Source organism: Pygoscelis adeliae, unplaced genomic scaffold (assembly GCF_000699105.1).
Source record: "Pygoscelis adeliae isolate BGI_AS28 unplaced genomic scaffold, ASM69910v1 Scaffold31, whole genome shotgun sequence".
Classification (NCBI taxonomy): domain Eukaryota; kingdom Metazoa; phylum Chordata; class Aves; order Sphenisciformes; family Spheniscidae; genus Pygoscelis; species Pygoscelis adeliae.
The window spans coordinates 1807298-1834694 of NW_008824233.1; the positions used below are offsets into that span (position 1 = coordinate 1807298).

General features: G+C 38.9%; 1 protein-coding gene across 1 annotated transcript in view; it reads left to right on the forward strand.

Moving 5' to 3' along the window:
• The window catches only part of NDST3 (N-deacetylase/N-sulfotransferase (heparan glucosaminyl) 3), a 63350-nt gene that overhangs the window by 17982 nt on the left and 17971 nt on the right, over positions 1 to 27397 (forward strand). The window contains exons 2-5 of the mRNA XM_009334910.1: positions 5510 to 5597; positions 9313 to 9467; positions 13044 to 13229; positions 15894 to 16022. Of these exons, the coding sequence (XP_009333185.1) occupies positions 5510 to 5597; positions 9313 to 9467; positions 13044 to 13229; positions 15894 to 16022 (558 nt within the window). The remainder of the gene's footprint in view (positions 1 to 5509; positions 5598 to 9312; positions 9468 to 13043; positions 13230 to 15893; positions 16023 to 27397) is intronic.

The window sequence follows — 27397 nt, forward strand, 5'->3', positions numbered from 1 at the left end:
ATCAGAAAAGGTCAGGCTCTGCAGAAGGCAAAGTTTGAGGGAGGCAGGTGGTGTGCGTAGACCTGCACAGGCTGCTTCAGTTGCAGGCCTCTTTTCTAGGAGCATGGACATGCTCAGGAAAGGCAAAATGATGTCTCAAAGTGTAGAGTAAAAGGACATCACATCAGCTACAGCTCATTAAACTCCTATATTAAGAACTCCACTCAGAAGTTAAAATGGCTTTAGTTCTGTTTCTTCCCTCTCTTGCAGGGATTAAACTGAAGAGGAAATATGGTACAGAAAATGAAAGCTACTTCTGCATAAGAGCTCCCATGAAGGGGCTTCATGTGCTTAACTCATGTGCTTTCACATTACACTTTCTATTAATTTGTTTTATCTTTTCAGAAGGTCCTTGCCTTTTAATAAAGAGCCAGTATGGTATTAGAAGTTTTCCTCAAAAGCAAAGTAATTCCTAATTTAATGGCTCCTTTGATAGTATTGTTAGACACAAAATAGTAAAGCAAGTGTTGAGAGATGAGATCTGCTTCCCGAAAAAAGGGGGAGGAGATAGGCTTTTTGGAAAATCGTGAAGCTGACCTTTCTTGCTTTTGTTACTGACATGAAAGCACGTACTGATTTGAAGTTTAAGATTAACGCTGCAGCTTTGTGAGGCTATGTCTATCTGCTTGCCAATTTAGTTAAAATCCATATGATTACAAGTAACATTAACAACGTTTTGAACTATTTTGCTTTTCAAGTGGCTAAGTTCTTTAATAGCTTTTGAGTAGGAAAATAGTCGTAAATATGTTGGTATGACTACAGAAATAAGGCATAGTTCCTTTTTGGTGAAGCAGAGTTCAACGAAGTGTTTTTGATTTATTTGTTTGATCATCCAAGATGTTTGGGTCCAAATATTTTTGTTGATGCTGAAGAAATTACTACTGTCTGTTTACTGAAGGCAAGTTGACACTTGTGACTTTTCTGTGACAGACTATAAAGTGAAATCATGTAAAGAGATATTTGAGGACAGGAAGCAGGATGGTTTCCTGGCTATGGAAATGGTAAGCAGGTTTGGCAATATGAGTTTTATCCTTGGCTTTACTGCTGATTTATTTGAGCAAGAGCTTTTGACAGCTCATGTCATCTATCTGTGCCTCTGTTTGTCCTGTCTGTAAGATGAGAAAAATCCAATAAAACTGTTTCCTTTGTAAACAAAGTTGATATTTTAGAATGAAAAGTGATAAAAAGAGCATCATGGTTGTCAAGAAAGAAAAAAGCCATCTATACAAACGCAGGAATTCTCATACGTTTCTATTGCATGAATAGTTCAATGAAAGAATAATTCTCGTGGTTCCTTCTGTTCCATTTGTGATCTTAGAGTCCATTTTCTCCTAAATTCTCAGTCAGTTGAGATCCCATTGGCAATAACGGCAGCTTACATTTGCTGAGATGTTTCATCAGAAATGAAATAGAAAGAACTTAAATGGGATGATGCTTATTAATCATCTGAGAATCTGGCTTTATTTACAACATACGTGATTTCTTATATTCCTTTCCTTATGCTATAAACTTGTCAGATGCAAGGATTGAAAGAACTCGGTTGTTTTGCTGTTGGGATAACTTTTGTCTGTTCCTTGGATTGTAACAGGGCCTTTTTCTGAGATTATTTTGGACTGTTGGTGAACAAGGGCGTCTTTCATCGTATATTGAATTCTCACATTTGATTTCTGGCACAAGGAATTTCCTAAACCTAGTATGTGAACTTATGAAAAGTTGAAAAGAAAGTACTCCATTGCAGCTATGTGCATGAAAGTAATTATGCAGCCAGCAATTTATTTTCCTATACAGGAAGTAGCACCAGTTACCTTCAGCATATAAAACAGCATTTAGAAATGAAATTTCAGGCTTTTTGTCCCCCTACTTTTGTCTCTTTCTGTCTTTCTGATAGAAACTCACAGTAATAGGCCCTGCCATCTGCTACTATATATTTTTTCATGAGTTTTAACATTTTGTTTTTAGAACCTGAAAGATGAGTAAAATGTCAAGTCACCCAGAAAATAATCACAGGCTTGACAACTCAAATGTTATCTCAGCTTGTCTGTACAAAAAGTGGTTCACAGCAGGTCTGTGCCCTCCCTCTTTGCAGATAGAGCGGGCGGAGCAGGTGAGCAGGTACACCGTTGGTATTAGCTGACACATTTTTTGAACACCACCACAAGGCTTTAGCAGAAGATCTCCTGTTGATTTCAATAAGAGTAATGTGGCCAAAAAACCGACGGCATCGCTTTCAAAGTCCGTTCTGTACAAGGTGAACCTCAGATTTCCTTTGGAGTTTTGTGTTATTTGAGTGTTATTTGGAGTGTCTCATCATGACTGCTGGCCTAAATAAAATGCAGCCACCAGGCAGTCATTGAGGCAAGAAGGTGTTAACTACACTAGCAAAATTAATTCCCAGCGAAGAATTAAACTCTATGTTGCCTTATCATAGAAACATCATGGGCTTTTTGTTACCCTTCTCCCTCATTTGGGAGGGAGCCTCAAATGGGCTATGATCTCCTGCCCATTTGAAAGCCCGGGTTTGAGTCTCTCCTGTCAGCCCTGTAGCTGCAGTGGGCCAGGGAGGTGCAGCGAAGAACTCCTTCCAGGTTGTGTTTCTCCGGTGTTTCCAGCTGCTCTTTGTTTTTCCCTTTCTGTTTTTCCATCATGCTGAGACTAGACTGGAGCTGACAAGCTGAGAAAGTGTTAGAAAGGTACAGGATAAGACCTTCAGCTCAAAAAATATGCTCACAGTTCTTAACTTAATTTGGAGGGAAAGAACTGTGCAGCCCATTCACGCCACCTTGCTGTCAAGCTGCACTCAGGATCTCTTTCATTCGACAATACATACTCTTAACATAAGAAGTGTCTGGCCGTATCATTTGCCTCCTACGTTTTTAACTGTGCAAAGATAAAATTATTTCATTGAATAGGTTCCCAGCAGCTCAAGGACGGTTTTCATAATAAATCCTCTGTGGATTTGCTACCTTTCATTAGAATAAGAAGTCTCCTCGGTGATCTTTGCACTCTCAGCCTGTGCAAAAGCCCTCGTTACAGTGTTGCAAGATTTTTCTCTTAATATTCCATTTCAGATGTCTCGAGCTTGTTTTCAATTATCTCCATTTTGTGCTTCATTTTACTCGTTCCTTTAGAAAGTCCCTTGTTCGCAGGACATTTTTCAGGCTTTCCAGTGAAAGATGATCTTTACCTTACTAGTACTGTCCTTTGAAACTGTCTATACTGTTGTTGCTGGAGCTACGCTGCTGAAGAAGACAGTGGGAGAGGCAAGTTACTTCCAGATCTGAGAGGACTATAAGAAATAGGAGGCAGAAAAGTGATGGCTCTTTCACAGATTTAGTTTTGTGATTAATATATATTTAATGAATATGCTTAGGCATAATGTTCTGGTCCGCTGAAATGGTGAACAGGGTAAGTACTGCTGATGACTCAGAATTGAAACCGCTCATGTTTCGTCAACCGTGTCAGCAAAACTCAAATTTGCAACCCCCCAGGACAGGGACAAATGACTGACTGTCCTATTGCTGCAGATCGGCTCCCTCAAGCACCAGCTTCTCTGAGCCAGCCAGAGCTACGAGCTTAGTGAGCTCGCTGAGGCCTCAGATGCAGGATAGCGGAGGACTGGAGAGCAGCCATGCTCCCGCTTTGGGCAGTGCTGCAGTTTCTCAATGGGGCCAGGTGAAAATGCTCAGCTCTGGAAAGGGAGTGTTGGGAAAGGCGAGCACAGAGCGGGGACAGATGCACCAGCTGTGCTGTGTGGCCACCTCTTACAGGCAATGGGAGCTCCGCTGGGCCCGCTGCCTTGGGCCTCTCTTGAGGTTGGTGCACAGGGGAGCCCCTGCTATTGCCACCCTTTGCCTGATTTTGTCACTATAATGTTGTCGGTATGATAGTGTAAGGAAACAGGCTTGACAGGGTTTGCAGATGGAGAGGCAAGAGTTTGCAGATGGAGATCGTACTTTTGTTGGAACTGGTATAGATGAGCCCTGGAAAAGACCTGAAGAAGAGCTCGTATGCCCAAAAGTTTCTCTGATAAGGTGGATATCGCCTCCGTCTGTAAAATGAGTCATATTTTAAAGAACTGTAACTTGACTATGCTATGCCTATATCTAAAATTGGACTTGACTTCCATGCAAACATTTTGTTGTCATTGGTATTCCGGTTAAAAAAATAATTGTAGACAAATTACTCATATAATGAAAATATCCAAAGAAACTGTAATTAAAATTACTGGCTTGTAGTTTTCAGGGCACCAAACTGTCACTGAATTTCAAGAGTGGGGAGCCTACTAGACCTTTAAACCTTTGAAAATCTCCAGTGATTTTAATCTTTTTGTGTTTTTAAATACATTCCCCTTTCGTAACATGCTTAGAGTTACTAATTTCTGACAATAGTATTGCTTTTAATCACTTTATTAAAATCATTATGCTATAATGTATATTTACTTTGAAAACTCTGATGACCTTTGATGTATAAATATTTTCCTTTCTTTCAAAGGTACTGCATGAGTGCCTGTCCCCAAGTGTGTGTGTGTGTGCTGTAGCTGACCGTACACTTCTGATGTGCTGTGTACAGTGGCACAAATCTCCAAAGAGTCCAATGTGTTCATAAATTACCAACTATCAAGTGCTCAGCTGAAAGCAGGCTGTTTGGAGGAATGTGCACTCCGAGTCTCATTTTAGAGGAGGCTTTTTGCTCTTATGTTTTGTTCTTGCTTTGCAAAATTTTGTTTTGCATTGGAAAGCTAGGTTTCTTTGTTACACCTGGAAAACTGGAAGAGTGAACAACAGCAGAGTGTAAGAGTTTGGGAGATAACTCCTGAGAGTAATACGTAAATCTTGAGAGTAACAAATCAAGAAGAGCATATTGAAATCAAAGACTGAAGCTGTATCTGATGAATAACAGCTTTCCCCTTTCTTCCCGCATGCTGTTTTTTTGTTTGTACTAATTTAGTGCAAGTACGTGTATCTAGCTTCTTTCTGTCTTTCTGGATTTTTTTTTTTATTGTCAGTGATTTTGTAACATGACTAAAATGCTGTGTATGTACTTAACCTGACCTAGAGAAATATAATTGTAATAGATGCTGTTCATGCCAGTGGATGGAGCAGTGGTCGGGGGCACAAGAGATCTGAATTTCATTCCTGGCTGTGTCCCAGGTTTTCTGAGTAATCAGTGGAAGGTCTTTTCTCTGGCGTGTGCCTTTGTTTACCTATCTCACGATTCAGGGAGTAAACCAGTATTTAATAGCGGGTCATCTTTATGAGGAAAACGATGGAGTTTGCATGCTGTCTTTAATCTTTAAATGATAATGAAAATATCTGTTACTACTTTGTTATATATAAAGAGCTGTTTTTAAATAGCAAAACCGATTGAAAAGATGTATACCTGTAAAAATATTTATATTGTTACATTGAATTTCTGTGCCAGGTGTCGTTTTCTACAGATATGTTTATATGGTGGGTTGTTTTTTTTTCAGGCCCTGCTTGACACTCAGAATCTTTTGAGAGCTCAGATTACAAATTTTACTTTCAACCTGGGATTTTCAGGGAAATTTTATCACACAGGTAAGAATGAAATACTAAAATCACTTTCATTTTGATGGTGTTCTTTGTAGTATGGGGAAAGTAGGAATGATAGAGACTAAGGGTCTGAGTAGAGAGAAGAGTTTCCTTCATATAGGATAAATAAAACATCAAATTGTTATTTCTTCCAGGTTGCTTTGGGACATACATTTGCGTGATTTACCAAATCAAATTTTTCTCCTAAAGTTATTATACCGGATTAACCTTTTGTTTGAGCTGTGGTCTGTCTGGAAATAACCATGTAGGCAAAGTCTGTAAACACCTCTTTGCAGCAACATTTCTCTCTTCTTTTTTCTTTGGGAAAAAAAAAAAAAAAAAAAAAAAAGGCTCATTCTTTGCATAATAGTCCAATAAGTAGAGCAATGGTGTGGAAGTAGGAGAGCCAGGCTGTAGTTTCTAAGAGAAAGACTAAGCCCTACAGAAAAGTGTCCTGTCAGAGTATTACATTTCCTGAATAAGAGGAATGTTGTTCCTCCTCCTGCAAGCTGGGGCATGCAGAAATGGCAGAGTCAGGAGGAGACCTTGCAAGAAGCAGTCGAAGCTTGGGATGACAGCTTTCTGTAGGGGTTATATGTGTTATATGTGTCACTGGATAACAGTAAAATCAATCCTGAGGGTGGAATAAACACATCTCTTACTGTTGCTTTATAATTTCATTCAATTTGAGCTAGCTCAGACGCTCCCTACAGAACCTGTCCCAGGGAATGGGGAGAGGGAGGCACGTAGAATAGGTGAACTGGACTTTTCTCTGCAGCTGTTTCCTGAGCACACAGAGAATTTAGGTGGTAATTTTAGGTAGGCTGGAACATCTCGGGATGAGGCACCTGTAATTCTAGTAAGCTGCGTTGCCTGCATTAGGTGCCTGTGTGGAACAGATTGAATTCCTCTTCCCCTTTTATTAAAACTCAGTTCCTTTCAACCTGTTGTTGAGCGGTAAATTCCACCGATCAAATGAAATTTTCTATGACTTCACCGAGAGATCTATTGAGCTACCACAATTTATCCTTTTGGATAGTTTAATCTCTACTGTAGACATTCAGCAATATATATTACCCATTAAAATAATTTTATACTTAAACCACTGTAGAAATAGGGAGAAATGAAAGATAAGGTATTAAATAGGATGTGATATAGAAGAAAGAAGGTGCTCTCTACCGTCAAACAAAAAGCAAAAGACGCATGCAAAATAGGACAACATCAGAGCCTGGAAGAGAGAGACAAAAGACAACACAAGATAATGTCATAGTTGAAGGATGTTAGTATGAAAAGAGGGAAGTGACATGTTAGGTGAGACTGGGAACCAAAACCGGATTTATTCAAAACCAAAGAAAGATGTACAGAGCTTGAATATTCTCGACTGCTGTGCATATTACATAGCAGAGGGATGAGCGTAACTCTTCCTGTGCTCGGCTGTGCACCTTGGTCAGTATTACTTGTCATATTAAGAGGAGAAGAGGCAGGGAAAGAAATCTGTTGTTTAGAGCTGAACAGCTGGAGAGGAAAGCAGCTGGGGCTGCACAGTCCCTCCACAGGTCTCTCTTGGGCTCAGCAGACTTCAGCTAGACTTGGTAAATGTCCAGGTTTCACCCCTGCAATCCAGGTGTCACCTGCACAGTTCAGAGAGGCTAGAGATGTCTTAACTTTTCACATTCAGGACATCACTTACTCCATCCATTCCCATCCCTTCCTCCCCTTTCTTTTGCCTAGAATGGCCCAGCAAAACAGTCCTGACTGCCAAGTTTGTCACCTGCCAGTGTCTCAGCAGGCAGAGGTACTTTCCAGACCATTTCTTTTGCCTCAGTTGACAGTTCAGATGCTTTGGAGGGAACATGCGCATGGGTTTCCTGGGTTTGGCTGAGAGGGATTTGGCAAAGGTGTTGCATGTTTGTAGTACAAACTGACCCAGTTACTGATTGTAAATGGAATGAGTTGAGCCTGTCTCCGTTACAGCCCATCCCTTGCTGTGGCTTTCTTCCTTTCTTGAAATGGTTTCTTCTCCCTGATCTGGCTATCGTATGACCTTTAGGCACTCCTGTCACTTTCTTTGGTAGCATGTGAACATCACACAAGGCCCTGTGGACTCATGCAAAGTCCTCAAATCTAATGGTCCTACAAATATTGATACATCTTTACATATGTCTGCCCACGTTTTTCATTCACTGCTGTAGTTCCCTCAGAGGTAATGAGGAATAAAATCACAACAGTGAAGGTATGACAGACAAGGTTTGCTGGAGGAAAGAGGAAAAAGCAAAAGGCATATAGGGTTAGTGAGAGTATGGCCGTATGGATGCAGAAAGCTTCGGAGCTGAACGTTTGGCTAAAAGACTGAAAAAGGAGAATAGATGTTGCAAAATGCTGAGGGAGAGAAAGGATTCGTCAAGTTGTGTTGACTGTTGGCGGGAGTAGGAACAATCGGAAAAGCAGGAAGCAGGCACACCGTGAAGATGCGTTAAGCTATAGGTTGTCAGAGTTCGGCTCATACAGTCTTTATACGGCAGCCTGTTAAGGGGTTATTTAAGTTTGGTTGCCTTTGACAGGGCTAGCCTGTCATTAAAAGTGCACTGGGACTAGGATAAATGTCTGGGCTTGGGGGCGAGGAGGGGTGTCCTGATCTGCCAGCTAATTAGACCCTGACACTTCCCATCCCCGAGGTGCTGTCAGGTAACCAGGCTGAATCTCTGCGAGTAGGTTATACAGAGCCGAGGCACGTGCCCGAGCACCAAGAGCGGGTTGTCATTGCCCTCGGATTACGCGAATGGCCTCGGGAGTGCTCAGGGTCCCAGCCAGCCCCCACTGCCTGCACCCCAGGGGAGCAGGGGCAGGGCCCTGTCCCAGTGGGTAGCTGGGGTGCGGCTGCTTCTCTCGCAGGCTGGGAGGATTCACCAGCGTCAAAGCGGCCAGCCGGCTCAGGGTTGGAGGACAGGCCCCACCGCTGGCTTATTGACTACTGTAGCTGCAGCATGGGAAGTGTGGGAGAACAGCAGGGCAGAACACTGCTGCCCAAGTGATTCCTCTTCATTAGCGCCACAGTCAGAAATGGCTGCAGGGCCTGTTCCCCGCGCCGTATCCTTAGGAACAGGCAGGAGAGCGTCTGAAAAGACAGGCCTGGGGCCTGAGAAATAACTCGGTGAGCTCCAGCCACCCTTTAAGTCTCTTCAAAGATGCAGATTTCTGGGAACTCCTGAATAGGCCATGATCAGAAAGGTAAGAATTAGCGGGGAAGAGAAAATAATTGTATTATGCATAATATTTTGAAAAGGCTGCTGGAAAAAAATACTGCCACGTATCATAGATAACGAAAGGAAAAGAAGTTTGCTTGGACAGTGAGTTTAGTTTGGATAAGGAATACCAGAAAAGAGTTGTCAACATTTTCATTTACACTCTGTATTAAACTGTCTTGTATACAATTTCTCCGATTCCGTCCCTTAGCTACTGATGTTACCGATATAGCACATGCATGTGAGGATGGTGTTGTACCATGCGTTCAAGATGCCGTGAAAATGGGGCTCTCAGTCTTTTACTTGGCTATAATTACTTCAGGAAAAGGAATATGTACTTGGAAACATTTAAAATCCTCAGTACTTTAAATGGTCAGATTTTATTCTGCTAATTTCTTTCTTACATTTTCAAACATTTGTAAGAATATAATAAAAGTAGAGACTTTACTTCAGAGATTTTTTAATTTTTTTTTTTGCAGGAACTGAGGAGGAAGATGAAGGTGACGACCTGTTGTTGAGATCTGTGGATGAGTTTTGGTGGTTTCCCCATATGTGGAGTCACATGCAGCCTCACCTCTTCCACAATGAGTCGTCACTGGTGGAGCAGATGATCCTCAACAAAAAATTTGCCTTAGTGAGTTATATTTTTGCGTTTTATACTGAATTTAAGTATTCAGAAACCATTACTCCTATTTTGTTGGAAAATCAATCCTTGTAGAATTTATTTTAATCTCAAGGAATTGAAAAAAAAAAAGAAAGTTTTGATACAGTGCTTTTTGCTGTCACTCTATTTTGTGCTATGAAAATTCTGTTTCTCTGCAGTTTGGATTTCCTTCTCAATTGAAGTTTGGGTTTTTTTGTATTACTTTATGAAAAATTTTGAATGGAAAAATTCTTTCAGAATGAAGAATTAATATGTTCCCATCTTGAAAAGTCAATATAGATAAAAATTCTTCTATTTCAATATTTTCCTAAGTAAAATTTTGTCCAAATAACCCATTGTTTAGATTAGAAAAAATCCAGTTTTCTGAAAGAATAAATACTCCATCAAAATGTGTCAAATGACTTTACGAAAACGCTGCATGTTAGGATTAATGAAGTGTGCCACATTTTCAAAGATGCTTTTCTGCAGTGATACCTAATAACATATATTCCCTTTGGATCAGCTTTATAAAAACTTGTTTTGAAAAGCATTGCCTTTACTAATTATTTATTCACAGCAAAGCTCTGTAAAAACATGTTTCAGTGAGAATATAAGAAAAAATAAAACCAGATCTTTAGGTCTGAGGATACTAGAGAAACAGACTTACCTTTTCTCTACAGTTAATTTCATACAATAAAACCAAACCAAACTGCCATACGTAGTACGTATTATTTGTCTGAAGAAATGGTCCAATGTTTGCTGAAATACATTTCCAACAGCCTAATTTTACTTCTCCCTTTTCAGAATACCCTGGTTGCTCTTTAGCTGGCAGGTAATGACTTTGTTCCTTGAAAGAGCAGCGGGATTTGAAATACCAGAACAAAAAAGAGTGCGCTTATGGTCATGTGTCAGTGCGTGTAGGAGGAAGGTGTAGACCTCAAATATCGAGCAATTAAAATTTGTATTTGAAAACTTTGCTTTTAAGTAAGGAAGGTATACGCTTTCTTTTGACCAAAGATTTCACCAAGTTTACTGTCTCTATTGTACTGAATACAGGCCAGCTCAATTTTACTGTTTCCTTTAAAGAAAGCATTTCAGTAGAAGTTAGAACCATGAAAATTTAAAAATCCTTGTGTCCAAAATTCCCTTTTTTTTTTCCTGTGATTCTGTGTACTGTTGCAAGCTACACTGGAAATTAAATTATTTCTTGTAGTTCTGGTGTGACCTAAGACATCCTCTGGGATTAGTCTACAGTATGCAACCATTAAAATATGTTATTAGAATAATACATATTCAACCCTGTTTTAGGTAATGTCATCAATTTCTATTTTCTTCACTACTTTCAATGCTGTTAATACTTACAGATACCTTATATTAAATGTTTTTCATGTCTGAAGCTATGTATAGACATATAGACACGAAGCTACTCATCATGTTTCATTTGCTTAAAGCATTTAAATTAATAACAAAGATAAGTATCCTCTTTTGAAAGAGGCTGAAATTGCTGATGCCTCATGCGTTATCAAACTGAATGTGTATATTGTGTGTGAAATGCTCAACTTGGGAATTACAGTCACTAAGAAATAATGGAGACACTGATACATTGAAGATGATAGGCTCATAATTAGAATGAAAGATTTTAATTACATATTTATTACTGCATATTGTAAAACTTGAGGGAAAAACCTTTAAAAATTAGACATTTGTTTATAGCTGAATGAAGGAGATCAAATGGGACATTAGACAATGCGATGTCTTACATGTTCTGTAAAGATTTTTCTTTCTGATGTTTATGCATGCTTAAGGGAAGTAGAAAAGATAAAAGGAAGAGGAATCGAAATATCTGCGATGGAATTAAATAGTGTAAAGCTGCGTAAGCGATGGCATATCCATTCTTTATCTCCCCATGCAGTAAAACCAACAGGCCAGATCTTACTCATCTGGCAGATTACACATAGTGCACCCCAGCTGTAAACCAGCAGATGACGCGCTTCCTGGGTGCAGCGGGTTTACTGACGGGGCGTTTGGATCTTACTCAGGAGTAGTACGGCCTTACGAGAATTCCAAAAGCTGCACCAGCCTCAGGGTGGTAAAATCTTATGCCCCATTATGTGCGCCGTGAATTGCTAAAGGGAAATAATTTCACCAGTTTTTTAAATACAGAAAAGTTAGGGTTCTCAACTGTGATTAAACCATACCTGTCTGTAACACACACCATTACACTAGGTTCAAAGTAGCCCTTTAATGAGGAAAAAAAATAGCTCTCTTCCCTTGGAGGCGTCACATCTTTAAAGTCTTATTTCTCATGTTCTTCCAGAGCAGAAGCAAATGCTGCTTTTTGTGAGTTTACTTTGTTTTAAGCTGTTAGCAAAGTTGTCATATTTAAGTTATAACAGATACATCTAATATTGAACCCTGACTGTTTAAGTTTTTCTTAAGTCCAGTACATTAGCTTTCCTGTGGTAGTCCAGTCCTCCTCCAGAAAAGATGAAGAAATGATTTTACTAAGGTCACGCACCCATTTTTGTTTGAGATAAGACTTAGAGTTTTTCATATTCCTTAGTAACTAGTTTATTCAAAGGAAGCGACCCAAGTATCAACCAACTTTTACCTTTGCACACAAAGTATGATTAGAAAATATGGTGAAGATGACCATACAAATACAAACAATATAAAAAACTCTTAAACAGAATTCAAAGGTTGTGCAAAGGCAGTTTTCCTAAATCATTGCAACACAACAACATCTTATGGACAGCGTATTCTGCTAATCAGACTATCAAAGAAATATCTGCTATATACTGTTCCTTTGAAAAGTAACCCGAAAGAAAGGAGAAAAGGTGTCAAAATTCATTAGAGTATGTTGGAAACCAGAAAATGGAAAGAAAATACATTGAATGTCAAGAGAAGGTAATACCAGCAAGGTCAGTATGTAAACAAGATAAATGACGGGAGTCTGCAAAAATAGATGAGGTACTACAAAAGGCGTTAGTCTACAACATCTGCCTAGTATCCTCAGAATTTTACAAGTCGTTATCTTTTCTCCTTTTTTAAAATGACACTAAAATGGTCAAGCTGGTTTTTGAGTATGGTTTTATGCTTCGAGTGGACTAGAGGGAAAATGCAGTGACTCTGAAATTTAGCTAACAATCCAAGTAATTGTGTAGGGGCATGTAGTGGAAATCACACTTTTGTTATTGTAACTGCCAAATGCTACCTGTTGTGTTGAATATGTGCCAGTAATTTTCTCTCTGAATTCTTAGTTTGTGAGCAAATTCCTTGCAAGAACTTGAAAGGGTGCAGCTTTCTGTTTAATGTAGATTGAAGAAAACAACGTAAAATACATCTGTATCACTCTTCCTTACATACTCAAAAATATTCATTAAAAAGGCTTTTGTATTAAAATCCTGCGTTTCATCTTCACCGTGCTGCTTCCCACCTCCCTTACATATCAGCATATTTTGATATCACCATTATTTGGTGATATCTCACAAACAAAGGATTTGAGAAATGCCAAAACATCAAGTTTCTCAAATTTTTGAAAGCAGTCATTGTTCTGTTATGCTTTAGGAACATGGTATTCCAACTGATTTGGGCTATGCAGTGGCTCCACACCATTCTGGAGTCTATCCAGTACACGTTCAACTTTATGATGCCTGGAAAAAGGTCTGGAATATCAGAGTCACCAGCACGGAAGAATACCCACATCTGAAGCCTGCAAGGTATAGACGAGGCTTCATCCACAAAAATATCATGGTGAGTTGTATTTATGATGTTCATATTACAACCACTCTACCATTTTATGAACAATTATTTTTAAGTGGAAAAGCATGGTATCCTGAAAGTTCACACTGTGAGAAGCACATATTGCTGTGCATAAGCAGCAAGATATATTTGACGGTATCGTGTAATTAAAATCAGTCTGTTGCTGCTGATGAAGGTGGCCTCCAGGCACCCCCCTGTTAACAGTTAACAGGCTGTTAACTGTTATAGTGCTACTGTTAATACTGGTTCAGAGATCTCAAGGAAGAAGTCAACTTTGCATCTTTTAACAGAATATTATGGGTTAGATTTTTAGCAGGTTTTAAATTTGCATAGTACCATTAGCTGCAAAAGAGTTTTGCCAGTTTATGCCATCTGAGAATCTGGATCTTGGTGCGTAAATATTTTTTTTTCTTCCATTTGAACAGTGGACAGTTGCCCTCGTTTTGCTTCCTGCCATACAGAAGTGTGAACTGTGGTTTGCATTGTGGCTTAACCCCACAGATAGGCTTTGGGCCCAGGTGATCAGTCTGGATGCAGGGCAAACACTCAGAAGGTTGGAGGGAAAGAAGACACACACGCACCCCACCCCCCCCTCCAGGCTATGAAACTGCTCTGCTGAGGCAGCCACAAGTCAAATCACACGATTTTTCTGTATTACATAATTCACAGCGTTGTTCACTGACAGCAGTATTTGCCAAAAGGGGTTATACACAACTGACATGGAAGGCGTTATGCTAATACCATCTGGTCACTGGGGCGTAGGCTATTTCTGATTCACATATTGTCATTATTATCTGAGAACTGTTTCAAAACGACTCTCCAAAATACTTGATGGTATGTTCTTGAGTAACTTTCTTTTGGAGCATGTAGGAGAGCAGTGAATGGGAAAGATCCTAGTGTGTGTACTGTGTTATACCTCTAGCTGGAACAAGCAGTTTTGGATGGTCAAGTGCCCTAGCACAAGACCGCCACTTAGCTTAAAACAGAATTCTGGTATTGTCCTCAAGTTACCATGGATACCACTTTTCTAAGCAAAATAATAATATTTAAAAGTTTTGATCTATTTTTGGATGAAGCAAACTAAAATGATCTCCAAGGCATCCAGGAAAAAAATTGACACCATACAGATTTGAGCTACAGTTTGTTCTCCTCAAAGCAATAGCTGCACGTAAAATAAAGGGTTTGTGGATATGCTCAGGGGACGTGAAGCATTTGAGGTAGACTGATGGACTCTCAGAATCTCCAAAAATCTTTCATAAATTTTTGTAAAAACACGTCATTTGAAGACACATAATGAGATTTAACACAAGGACACTGGGGCCAAAAATACATTTCCAAGAACAGTCGTATAAAACCACCTGTTCTGGGAGTCTCAAGCTTTCAGTTCTCCTGAAAAGTTTACCTCTGCAGGCTAATAGCGATGAATATATTCAGTAACAAAATCGTTGTGTAAGATTTGCCAGAGCATTTCCCGTCCAGTGCGGCTTCATTCCCTGCCTCTGTGAAGAATTGTTCTCATATTTCATCGGTGAAATCCAAAGGTTTTTAAGAAGTATATGCAAGTTTATAGCAAACACACAAATTCCATACGTTTTCTGACAACACAGAATTTACGATTTGTGGTCACAGTATCCTGTACGTTACAAAAAAGATGTTGAGAAATGAAACAACAAGAAATGAAGAGTATCTACAGAACCACAGTCTATGTCAAGCTTTAAAAGTTTAAGCTATCATATAATAAATGTTCTAAATTGGACTAAAATGTTTGAGAAGTATCCCAGTTTAAGAATTATATGTGAACATCAATACTCAGCTGTTGATCTTCCATAAAAAATAGACATAATTGAAATACTCTCCAGCAAATGATTTTCTGAAGTTGATAGAAAATACTCTGAAGTTCTACTGGAAAACTAACTGCATTTATTAATTCTTCCTATTCAAGAGACTTGTTCTTTGCATGTTTTTAAAAATACACGCTTTTGTTTATGCTACTTTTTATTGCAACTGATCTTACAAAACTAGCACAGTTGAATGAGAAGCAAATCTTTCTTATAATGTGAGCATTATCGGCAAAATTCATCATGTGTCAGTGTAGAATTATTGGTGGTGATGCCTAAGCCAAAAAAAAAAAAAAAATTGACTTTCAAATTCCAGTTTAAATTTACAACAAAGCCATCTTTCAAATAAAAAGTGGAACTGATTAATACAATACAGATAATATTTTAGATTATTTTTCAAATTATTTTGAAATTTTAGAAATCTTTGATGACCAGACTCCAAATACTTAGTGTTAGTATCAGGTGTTACGGACAAAATTAGTTTGAGGAGGTTGCTGAATTGTAACTTACTGATTGAGGTCAATCTCCGGTTTCAAACAAAATGTGATGAATTTTTGGACATTATGATTTCACTGATAATAATAATGTTTCTTTCAGTAAGCACTATTTATTGATCTGCCAGTGTATTAATTCAACTAGATCATTATTGACTTCTGGCAAAGTTGTGATGCCAAATCTACCCAGGAATTATCACAAAGGAACATTATCGGTTATGTATTACTTATCTGGCATTTATTGTCTCATTAAAAGTATAAGCTTTTTTTTTGTGAGTGTCTCCTGAATTTTTCTTTTTTTTTTTTTTTTTAAATACATTCAGGTGCTTCCTAGGCAAACTTGTGGCTTATTCACCCACACAATTTTCTATAAAGAGTATCCTGGAGGCCCAAAGGAACTAGACAAAAGTATTCAAGGAGGAGAGTTGTTCTTCACAGTGGTTCTCAATCCAGTAAGTACACTGTAATTTTGAAATGTTTTTAAAAAATTAGTTAAAGGAGAAGTTACTGAATGCTTCAAGGCCAATCAGCTGGGTCTCCCAAATAGTAATGATTGGTCACAGTGAGTTCTTCTGCTTTTTCAGTTAATTTAAGATCTCATATTATCTATGTTCTGTTAGTTGTACAAAGACAATCTCTACTTTTTTTGACAACTGTTTTGTTAGTAATGCAGTAGTAGCAACCTTTCTTGTTCGTCTTTACTTTTGCATTAAATAAGAACCCTGAGATTTAATTTTTAAAAGAATTCAAGCATTAAGAACTGGTGTTACTACGAGACGAGTACCTCAGGTGGAGTCCATTTTCCTGCTCTGCCAAATTCATAATCAGAAATGTTGGGAACACTCATTGGTTTGAGAAAGTCGCAAGCAAGGAGTGCTTGCACTTAAATCTGTCTTGAGAATTTTCAGTTGCCGATTCATAATAGTTTCAAAGAAAAGATCCAAGTAAATGACCCACGTAGTTAATATATATCTGCTTAACCTTTCATTTATCTTTGATGGAAGAATAAACGACAAACAAGGCTATGAAACTACAGAATACTGACAGAAGAGAACAGTATAGTACTTCAAAATGGCATGGGATTAGGTCGGTTGCATCAAAACTGACCTTTTAGACAAGCTTTTAGGTGAGCTTTTCATCTGAAGTCCAAATGAAACATATAAATAAAATTTACCCGTTTTATACAAATGTAATCACTAGGACTCATTTTCTCAGAACACCAAAGGGAACAAAACATATTTCCACTCATATCCTTCGGAATAATAGCCTAAATATTTTTGTGCCCTTTTTTAATCTTCCATAATTTAATGGAAGTCCAAAGGAAAAAAGCTTCTGTCAGCTACTTCAGCAATTTATATGCAGGTCTATTTTTCAAGCCTCAAATTCTTTCAGGTTACAGTTTTGGTTCTTTGAGAGCAGTTACTGTGCTTTGTTCTCCTTTTTCATGTTCACATAGCAGAATTAGGCAATAAAAACTTCACTTCCTCAGCACACATGTGGCCTCCCTTCTAGAGGATGGCAGTAGTCCCAGTCCTAACTTTGATGATATATATCATTTCAGTCACAGTATGTTACCAGAGGTGAGACCCGCAAAATTCCTTGGAGGGAGGGTATTGGCACCATAGCAATGCTTTGGCAATATATGGATTTTAACTAAGGGTTACTAGCTTAACAAATGCGACTTAGTGGAAGACATATAGTAACAACATTTTTGAGTGAGGACAAACTGTATTCCATTTTGAAACACAGCCACGACTTAGCCAAAAACTATTTAACCGTCTTACGACAGTAGGGAAACAGCAAAACTTAATACAGTTGCTCAAGGCATAAGCCTTTCAAATTAAAAAAATGAAGAGAATGGAGGGGAAGACAAGATAAGCAGTGAAACAATCATGATTATTGGTATTAATCATAGAAGTTTGATCATGCCTGCCTAACATCCTTGAATGTGAGTACAGTAATGTCTTTTTATATATTACAATTAGACCTTCGATTTATGCATTGCAATGTAGACTGTACGATCACTTAGTTCTGAGAAATGGGATATCCCCAATACAATACAGGCTAAAAGAATAGAAGTTAAATGCACTATTTTCTAAATACAACTGTAAATGAATATTAGGCCAAAATTTGCTGAAGACAAATTGCTGCAATCCTTCTAAGGAGTGCCTTTGAAAAGATGATGTGTCTGGTTTTAAATATCTGCTTATAAACAGTTTCTAAACTTCTAAGCATTAGCCTAGCATGTAATCAATTTAAAGATTAGGGTTTGCATCTTTGTGTTTTTTAAGTATTACGTGTATTTATACCATAATTTGCAAGTCAGAGTTGGGCAAAGATTAGGCATTAAAATGAAAACTAAGTAGCTTTAGGAATTTGTCTAATTATGAACTGGCATTTTGGATTTTATAAGCTTTACTGTGTTTTCATTAAAATTGCTGGGATTTCTAATGTGAAACACCCAGATTTTCAGAGGATGCAAAAACTCCGTTATGAGGCATTTTTTAAACGTTATTTTTCACTCATGTAAAAGTATGAAGAAGAAACCTTACCTAGGAATCATTACGGTGTCAGCCGAATAATATTCTCAACAGTGAGTACATAAATATTTAGTTTCCAAAAATGAAAAATGTGGGTGTAAATTAAATGTAAATCTTAACAAAGGCCTTCATTACCTTTTCTGGTTTAATTTGGATAACTGATCTTAAGTGAATATAGTTTCTGAGGTGTAAGTTATTAGGCTGAGGCTTTAGAAACTGAGTACCCTATGCTGAAATAAATGCCCCTAAGAATAAAGCCCAAAATTTCTTTGCGGTTTGTCTGTGTAATGGTAGCTATTCACAAGAGAGACTCTGCTTCCTTATAGTATGCTAGATCAACCACAATCTGCAGAATAAACCACAAAAAACACGCAGGACCATATGTGCATCTGTAAGCTTTTGACGTGAGAACCAGCATTATTGCCCTGTTCCCAGGGCATTGTACAGTCAGAAGTCCTGCAGGTGAGAAAAGCATCAGGAAATCCTGCTCTGCAAATGATCTCTGCTAGTTGTATTTTAGATGGGAGCTAAGAGTTGGTTTGTTGGAGTAGCTAATCTTGTGGTTGGCAAGCTGTATTTATGTGGTATGCATTTATATCCCCACGCTGCTGGTTTGATTGCAGTCTGATGGTGGCTGTAAAGTGATCTTGACAGCTATGCCCATTGTGTTCGTAAGGCATCGAGAATGCTGAAGTGCCACCAAGCTGAAAAAGAGCCCAAGTAGTAATGTAACATGCTATCAACTTTTCCAATAATATTTTGTATGTCTGTCTTCTGTTAAAGATCTTGCTGACTTCAGCGGCCCTTAGGCGAGATTGTACTATATCAGGACCTTGCACAAAATATTTTACGGGGGGGGAAGAAAAAGGAAAAAAAAGAAGCCTTCAGCAGCCCTGTATTATTAGTATACTGGCATTATTTTCCCCACATTATCGGTTGAATAATTGACTTAGACAGAGGTTGTGTGACTTGCACTAATTTGAACAGGGAATTCTATATCAAAGGCACAAGGAAAACATGCCTTGTAGAAGTCATAGAATCATGGAATAGTTTGGGTTGGAAGGGACCTCTAAAGGTCATCTATTCCAACCCCCCTGCTGTGGGCAGGGACATCTTCAACTAGATCAGGTTGCTCAGAGCCCCGTCCAACCTGACCTGGAATGTTTCCAGGGATGGGGCATCCACCACCTCCCTGGGCCACCTGTGCCAGTGTTTCACCACCCTCAGCGTAAAACATTTCTTCCTTATATCTAGTCTGAATCTACCCCCCTTTATTTTAAAGCCATTGCCCCTTGGTCTGTCACAACAGGCCCAGCTAAAAGTCTTCAGTGATGAGTACCTTATCCAGACAGCTCTCTGTCTTTGTTTTATTATTTCGCATTATTACTATTTTGTACTGACTTTAAAACATTTTAGCAAGTATTTTTCCTGATAAACTTGTTAGAATCTTCAGTGACTTCAGATCCACCTATCTCTGTCTGCACTATTCAGTGAAGTTCTTAGATTAATAAATTTCTGTTAAATGTTTCTTAAATGAAATTGTACCAGTCTCCTAAATATGTCTTGTAAATGATGAAGGAAGTGAGCAATTAGATTTTAAGCTATATATAATGATGGGGGTAGGTATAGACACTGCCATCAACTGTATCACTTCTTCTCAGGTTTGCTAGTAAATCTCTATTAATACTGACAAGACTATCAATACTGACAAGATTATCAATACTTCTGAACTGCTCTGAAAATAATTAGACCTAAGAACCAAGCCAAACTAAACATAGCTGAACTGAACATACCTTTATAAAAACTATTTGAATATTTCTTTCTGTCTGCCACTGTATATTTTTCCTCATCTGTAACTAGGAACATACATACATATTGCTTCTTTATGACAATATGTCTGTACTAGTTACCTGTCTGTGCCATAGCCATTGTTTCTGTAGGTAGCTGATGTGGAACATGTACAATAAAATAAACTAAGTAAGAACTGAGACCAGAACAGTTCAGAAAGCACTGATACAATAAAGTTTTCAGACACCTAAGTTACAAATGAGCTTCTTTTAGCTTTCATGTGTTGCAATGGATTTAAGTACCAAAACTTGATTAACTGCGTAACTAAGGCTATCTATTGCAAAATTACTTGTTTGATATGTAACAGTACTGTTCAGTCATTAACAGGAACATAACAAATCTGACTGTCTTGGTGAATAGCTATACATGTTATGATAATTCATAACTATAAAGGCTCTACGCCCTTCATTCTTCCAGGAAAAGTAAAAATTGTGACTGGAACAGGATTCTGCTAAGGACAGCACTGCATATTGCAGCATTTTCTCTAATGATGTGCATGTTCTCCCAAGAGAGCAGCTATTAAAGATGAGCTATTGGAGCAGCTATTGTCAGATGAACACTTGAAATTCACTCACCTGTCCCACCAGGCTGATGGAGGCTACAGAGTAAGAGGCAAACGTTGAACAGCTCTTGTTTTCCAAGAAGAAGGAAGGGGGGGACGTTTGGAGTGATGGCGTTTGTCTTCCCAAGTAACCGTTACGCGTGATGGAGCCCTGCTGTCCTGGAGATGGCTGAACACCTGCCTGCCCATGGGAAGTAGTGAATGAATTCCTTGTTTTGCTTTGCTTGCGTGCGCAGCTTTTGCTTTCCCTATTAAACTGTCTTTATCTCAACCCACGAGTTTTCTCACTTTTACCCTTCCGATTCTCTCCCCCACCCCACCATGGGATATCCGTAACCAGGACAACATGTTACGATAATTCATAACTATAAAGGCTCTACGCCCTTCATTCTTCCAGGAAAAGTAAAAATTGTGACTGGAACAGGATTCTGCTAAGGACAGCACTGCATATTGCAGCATTTTCTCTAATGATGTGCATGTTCTCCCAAGAGAGCAGCTATTAAAGATGAGCTATTGGAGCAGCTATTGTCAGATGAACACTTGAAATTCACTCACCTGTCCCACCAGGCTGATGGAGGCTACAGAGTAAGAGGCAAACGTTGAACAGCTCTTGTTTTCCTTGAGGCTGCATGACCAGCAACCTAAGTTGACGCAAATGGTGTGTTAGCTTACTCTGTGCTACACAGACAATAGGAATATGAGTTCACTGTTCTATGAAATAACTTGCTTATAGTTAAGCCAATTTAAAAAGGCATTATTGTGAACAGCATGTTCTATCCCAGTAACAGAAGAGGAAGGTTCCTATCTGTGAATTTGTATATTTGGATTCCGTGGAACGTACACTAATCAATAATCTTAACATGTGGATCTGCACATTTTGCACAGCAAAGTCAGTGGGATTTTTCCCACTTCCTTCGCATTGTCATTCCTATTAGTGGGATAATATGTAGGTATATCCATGTTCCTTATTCTTTAAGGCATTGACACACTGCGGAAGGAATAGAGTTCAAAATAACACAGAGTTGTATAATGAAGTTGTGGAAATCCATGGTACAAGTTCATCCAGAACACTCTGCAGACTCAATCTTATGTGCAAAACTGGAAGCAGTGGACTGAAGAGGACTATGAAGGACTGAGAAAGACTCCAATTTGAAGAAAAATCAAAATGATCAAGGTTGATTTATATTTGAAAAGAGATGAAAAACAGAAACAGCTATGAAATTGCATGAAGAACTTAGACAATGAACTCCTGTTACCTGACTAGAAACAGAAAACCAGAGGATAGCCAATTAAATGAGGATGAGAATTTTAATGAGAATTGTATCAGGATCTTCCTCCAAGGTAGTGTTTTTGACATCAAGAACTTAACAAGATTTGAAATAGAGAATAACATTTGATTGGCTATTCATGCCTGTAGTAGTTGGTAAGACAGGGATTCCATATAAACTTCCATGCTTTATGTAGCCCTTGAAAGCAGGGGAGACTTTCACAGAGGATTCTTTTTCACACATCTCCCAGCTGTAAAGTATCCTGTACTTTCCTCATACATATGTCTGATGCCATCTACTTCTGTAGACAGCATACTGCATGAGATAAACAGGCCAAATGCAGGACAGACCTACTAGTTTTATTCATTTTTTTTATACGGAAAACCTTACTGTTTTTGCACTTCTAAGTGCAAAATTTCGGTAATAAAAATAAAATCCATGAAGCAGATGAACAGTATGAAATGGAGTATATCTCATCTGCTTTCTACCAGTTCTTTAGATTTTTATTCCTAACATTTATTCCAATTTGTTAGTCTGTTTGGTTTAGTTTTCGAATGATGATGTGGAAGGTAAAGTACATTTTGATTCTAAAATCCAAGTAATCTAGTAAACCCAATTTTTCTTAATGTTAAGATTGCAACTTCGATGAGAGACATGGTCAAAAACAATACTGTATGCTTCTCCTTTTCCAGTAGCATCAGTAAAAGTTAAGGTGTCTCAGTTTAACTTTGTAGAAGGCACACATAACCCAGTCCTAAAATATCCTTTGAACTGTGGAAGATACAGATCGGGAGCTTTGCTATCCTACGAGATGAATGTTTAAGGGAAAACAACGATTCATGAAAATCTTCTATACCTTTTCTGCCCCCGAGAAAAACAAACAGAAGAGAACACAGTAATTGCATTACATGCATTTACATGCACTTCCTTACAATTACTGTGTGTCTACAGATCTAAAGGAAAAGGAAAATGCCCTGCGGAGAGGAATTTGGTGAAAGCCTTCAAATGGTTGACAGCCCAACAGTGAAACTAATGTGTAGCCAGCTGTGTGTTCTCTGTATGGTTTACAGCAGTACTGATCAAGAGGGAAGGCTGTTAATGGTTTAGGCCCTGTGTCTGATCTTAAAATAATTGTAATCTTTGTATGCATTCAGTTCTAAGTATTATTTTCCTCTAATTTTTACCTCTCCCAAGTTACAGTGAGTAGAGCTGTAACTAAGCTAGTTGACTTGCAGCAAGGGAGAAATTACGTCCTTTAGCACTGAAAATGAGAGGATTTATATAAGCACCAGCAGAACCTACTGTATCTTAATGTGACCCTGAACAAGATGAATAGCCAGGCTTTGGGACTACGGAGAAAAATACAAAACCAAAGGCATTCACGCTCAAATCTTCCCTTTCTTTCTGTCCTGCTTTGCTTTGCACGACCTCTTATTTAATCACACTGAGTGTGAGAGGCAGGAAAGATGACAAATGTGTTGAGAAGGGCACTGATGTGCAGGTAACTCTGAGCTCTGATGCGTGGGGTTCCTTGTCGGCATCCCACGGTAGTGCCATTGGGAGCATAGCCTGGCCTCTCTGGTGGGCTGGTTCAGTTCGGCAGGCTTGGCCCATTTCATGGCTGAGTGAGAAAGGCAACAGTTTCATCTCTGCCCTGTCCTCTCATGCCCATTTTAGGAACTCTCGGGAACTCCAACGATAGTTTGGGGAGTTGGCGTGAATTCGGGAGGGGGGGAAGTCAGTTTTGCCTAGCATTTTGATTGACTGCAAAATAGAAGTGCCTTCCTTCCTATCTGTTCTTCATAACCCACCCATAAAAGCCAGAGTCTGGTATTTTGTGGATGGAATAAACAAAATATAAAAAAACCTAAATAAACAGGCAGCATGGAAAGACTGTGGAACAGACGGGATTAGCTCTCTAATTAGAGGTGATTCCTTGTAACAGTGTACAATAAATGCATTGAAATTGTGGGCAATAAGAAAACTTTGCCCTTGTTCAAAATTCTGAAATGGAAAGCCCTGTACAAGTGGTTTACAGCTATTAGTGAAGCAAGTTTTTTGGACAGTACTGCCAGTTGGGAAATTGGGTCACAAGGGTAACGAGCAATTTACAAAGGCAAAAAAAAGTTTGTGCAACAGCTGAAAATAAACTCAGGTTTCCTGACTGTCAGATTAATAATTCAGAACTACACCAAATACATAATTTTGTTTGATCTTATAATGGAGCCAGGGAAGATTTATATTTATAGTGGAGACACTGCTATGTAAATCAAATTCAACTACTTGGCTTGCTGTCTTTGCAAGCGGACAGATCCACGGCAGCTGTGAAACCAGCAGGACAGCCTCAGAACAAAAAAGGGAGTTGCAAGCTGGAATCTCTCTGTGGTGGAATTGAACGCAGCTTTTCTGGTAGCATACAGGTCTAAAAGGAATATCTTTCAACTATTAAAAATATATATTCAAGCATAGACTGCAATCTAATTCATTATTCTATCACTTTGTTAGTCTAATGGAGCAAAACCAGCTGTTACTGAGTCTCTGAATACCTGAAACAAAACTCTTCTGAGTAACATGGAGACAATATCAGAACTGCAAACAGAGTGTGTACAATGCCAAATTAATTGGAATACAGGCGTTCTGAGAGTTAGACATACTCTGGTGGCCTTTACAATGTGTAAACATTTGTTCAGTAGCTAAAATATCAGCAATATACTAAATTGGTAATGCATCTGCTTCTAGTGCCTAGCAGCGATCACCTAATTAATTGTCAATCATAATTTAACTTCATTTTAAAGCGTTGTGCTTAACTTCATTGAGTTGGGAGGCCTCTATGCTGCCTTTTAATGTTGTTGCACAGATTGGAGGGTGACACAGTGCCCATGACACAAGTACCTTGATGACTGGTTTAACAGTATGAATTTATTCAAGTTGGATTGCCTGCAATAGATTTATATATGGTAAAAAAATGAAAGATGTGCTCAGTCCATAAGAAATGGATATTACCCATTTTTTCTTGTACCAACTGTTCTAGTTCCAGATTTAAAATACCAAAAATAATAATAAATCTGGTTAACAACATCAATGTCACTGCAAGCCTCAGTCCTCCCTCCACTTCCCTGATGCTTGCCAAAGAGGGTACAGCTAACCTCTGAAAAGGGAGTCTTCTCTCTGCGCTTGGGTTGCAGCCCAATCCTGGCAGCTTAGTGCAGCGGCCTCCAAAGTGGGATATGTGCACCCCAGGGGGTGCGCAAGATGATCCATTTGGGTGTGGGAAGAAAATATTGGAACTTCAGTATTAGAAGTATATAATTTATAAATAAATATACATACATTAGGAATGCATGCTCAAAAAATTTTCACTGATAGGTGTGTGCGATCAAAACCGTTTGGAGACCGCTGGCTTAGTGGACTACTGTTCTACAGGCTTTTTACTGTTCTAGAGGCTTTTGTGCTTAATTTGTTTCGCTCTGCTGTAGACATTGCCACTTCTTTTCTTTCCTGCATTATTACTGTAACTGAAACCAAATCGAAAAATCCTCCTGATGCGGTACACCGTTAAGGAGGTATAAACAGAAAAGGAGTATGAAGAAGAAGAAGAAGAGTGAGGTGTGAGTGCAACCTATTCATCTGCAAAATGTTTGTGTAAAATGGAGTTTGAGTATGACACAAGGTACATTTTGCTTATCACGATATATGGAAGGGAATGGGAATATTTGCAGGTTGCCCAGCACAAAGATACCCACTCTGCTGCTTTCCATCAGAGCAGCTAGTCTTGCTCACCATTAATCATTTCTGTCCCAATGTAGAGAAGCTTCATAATTCACCCTTCCAGACCTTCACAGGGAGCTTGGGAAGAAGAAGAAAAAAAAAAAAGAGTCTTTCCCACTGTCCTTGAATGGTTCTTCTCATCCTTGTCTTTCCAAAAATAGAGACCCCTTGACTCCAGGGGGAAAAAGCCAGGAACACAAACATGGCACAAGCCAGCAGCTGTAAGAGGGGCTTCTCACGCTTGGGAATGAGAGGGTAATGTCATTCCTTTGGGAGGCAGGTGCCTCTGTTTTTGTCAGGAAAACAACAACTGTTATCAAGACCGTAGAAGTGTAGTTAGTAGTGCCCTTATTGTATAACTTTAATAGCTGCAGCATCCTAATACTGTTGATTTTGTAGTGATCAATATTTTTTAAAATATCCAGCCTGCTAAAATAACACCCATTGCTAGAAGCTGGGTAACTTGTTGCATTTTTTTTCATTTTGTGTAAATTGTTTGTCAAGCATCTATTGTTTTCTCTGTTCTTGATACATAAAGTAGATCACACTGGTTCATCTTTTCCTGATACGTGTGATTTAATAGCAGCAACTCAGTCTCGGTCTCAACTCTCAATTTGTTGACCTAGAAGCTATTGCCTCTAATTGGGAAATGTTGTAGTAAGGAAATACGCAGCACAGAATGAGCATTCAGAAAGATACCAGCTGTTTCTCCTGAAAAATTCCCTACATCTCTGCAGTACTAGTCAGAATCCCAAATAAAATCAGGGATTGGGAAGGAGAACAAACCAGAAATAGCCCTCTGCCCTTTCATTCTGGGGAAGGAGTGCAGAAATGCTGAGGAGGAGCTGAAAGGAGCAGGTCATACAGCTGCCCCTGTGAGAAGGCAGAGTAAAGCACCTTTGCTACCCTGATCCAAAGATGGGTGGAAGCAAGAAAGAAGCTGCTGCCCAGAGGCCAGATTTAGTCCCAAACCATCATTTTAAAAATTGTCTGCATTCCATTTCAGTCCCCTCGTGAAAGATATTAAATCCTGTGGAGAGTGTGCATTGAAGTGCAACCAAGATGATAGTTTGTTTATGAGGAACAGCTGAAAAGGGTGATCCTTCTCGCACTGGGAGAAAGAAAATGCTGAGATGCCCTGAAAGAAATTATTTTAGAAGAGGACTGGAAATAATAAAATCAAATAAACTCTTTTTAACTGAAAGGGAGGCTAAAATGGCTAAAATGCTTGTTTGAGTAAATATAAATCTATTCACATCTGCTTCCCTTTTGAAGACAGAATAAAGAAATATATGAAGCTCTATTTATATTTTACAGCATTTCCCAGAGGTGCAAGATTATTGAACAAATAGTGTTATTTACTAGATCTAGTCTTCTGGGATGCCCACAAAGGATTCCTTTTATATCTCCTGATCTGTGGTTTTAAGAGAATAAATCTTTAATAGCATAGCATGCTATTAGTTGGCACACAAAGAGTAATCATCCTCATTAGTTAGAACTTGTTTGAATGAAACAGAACGTGGTATGATAGCAAAACAAAGCATCATAACTCAATATGCAAGGCAAAAAGTAATAATTATGTTTTGTCTTGGTGTGAAACTGCACACCTGCAAATGGAAGGGTAATGATACGAGTTTCCGTCCTTCTGCACATCTTGGTAGGAAAGCAGGGAAGCGGGAAGCAACACACCATCCCTTGCAGCTGGGCCAGCACCAGGGTGAAATCCCTCAAAACGGTGCCCGGATATCATTTTCTTCTCGTAGCCAGGGAAACCGGAAGATGAGCTTAGACATCTCTCCCGGTGCTGTGGCTGCGTAGCTGTTGGCGACAAACTCGCAGGA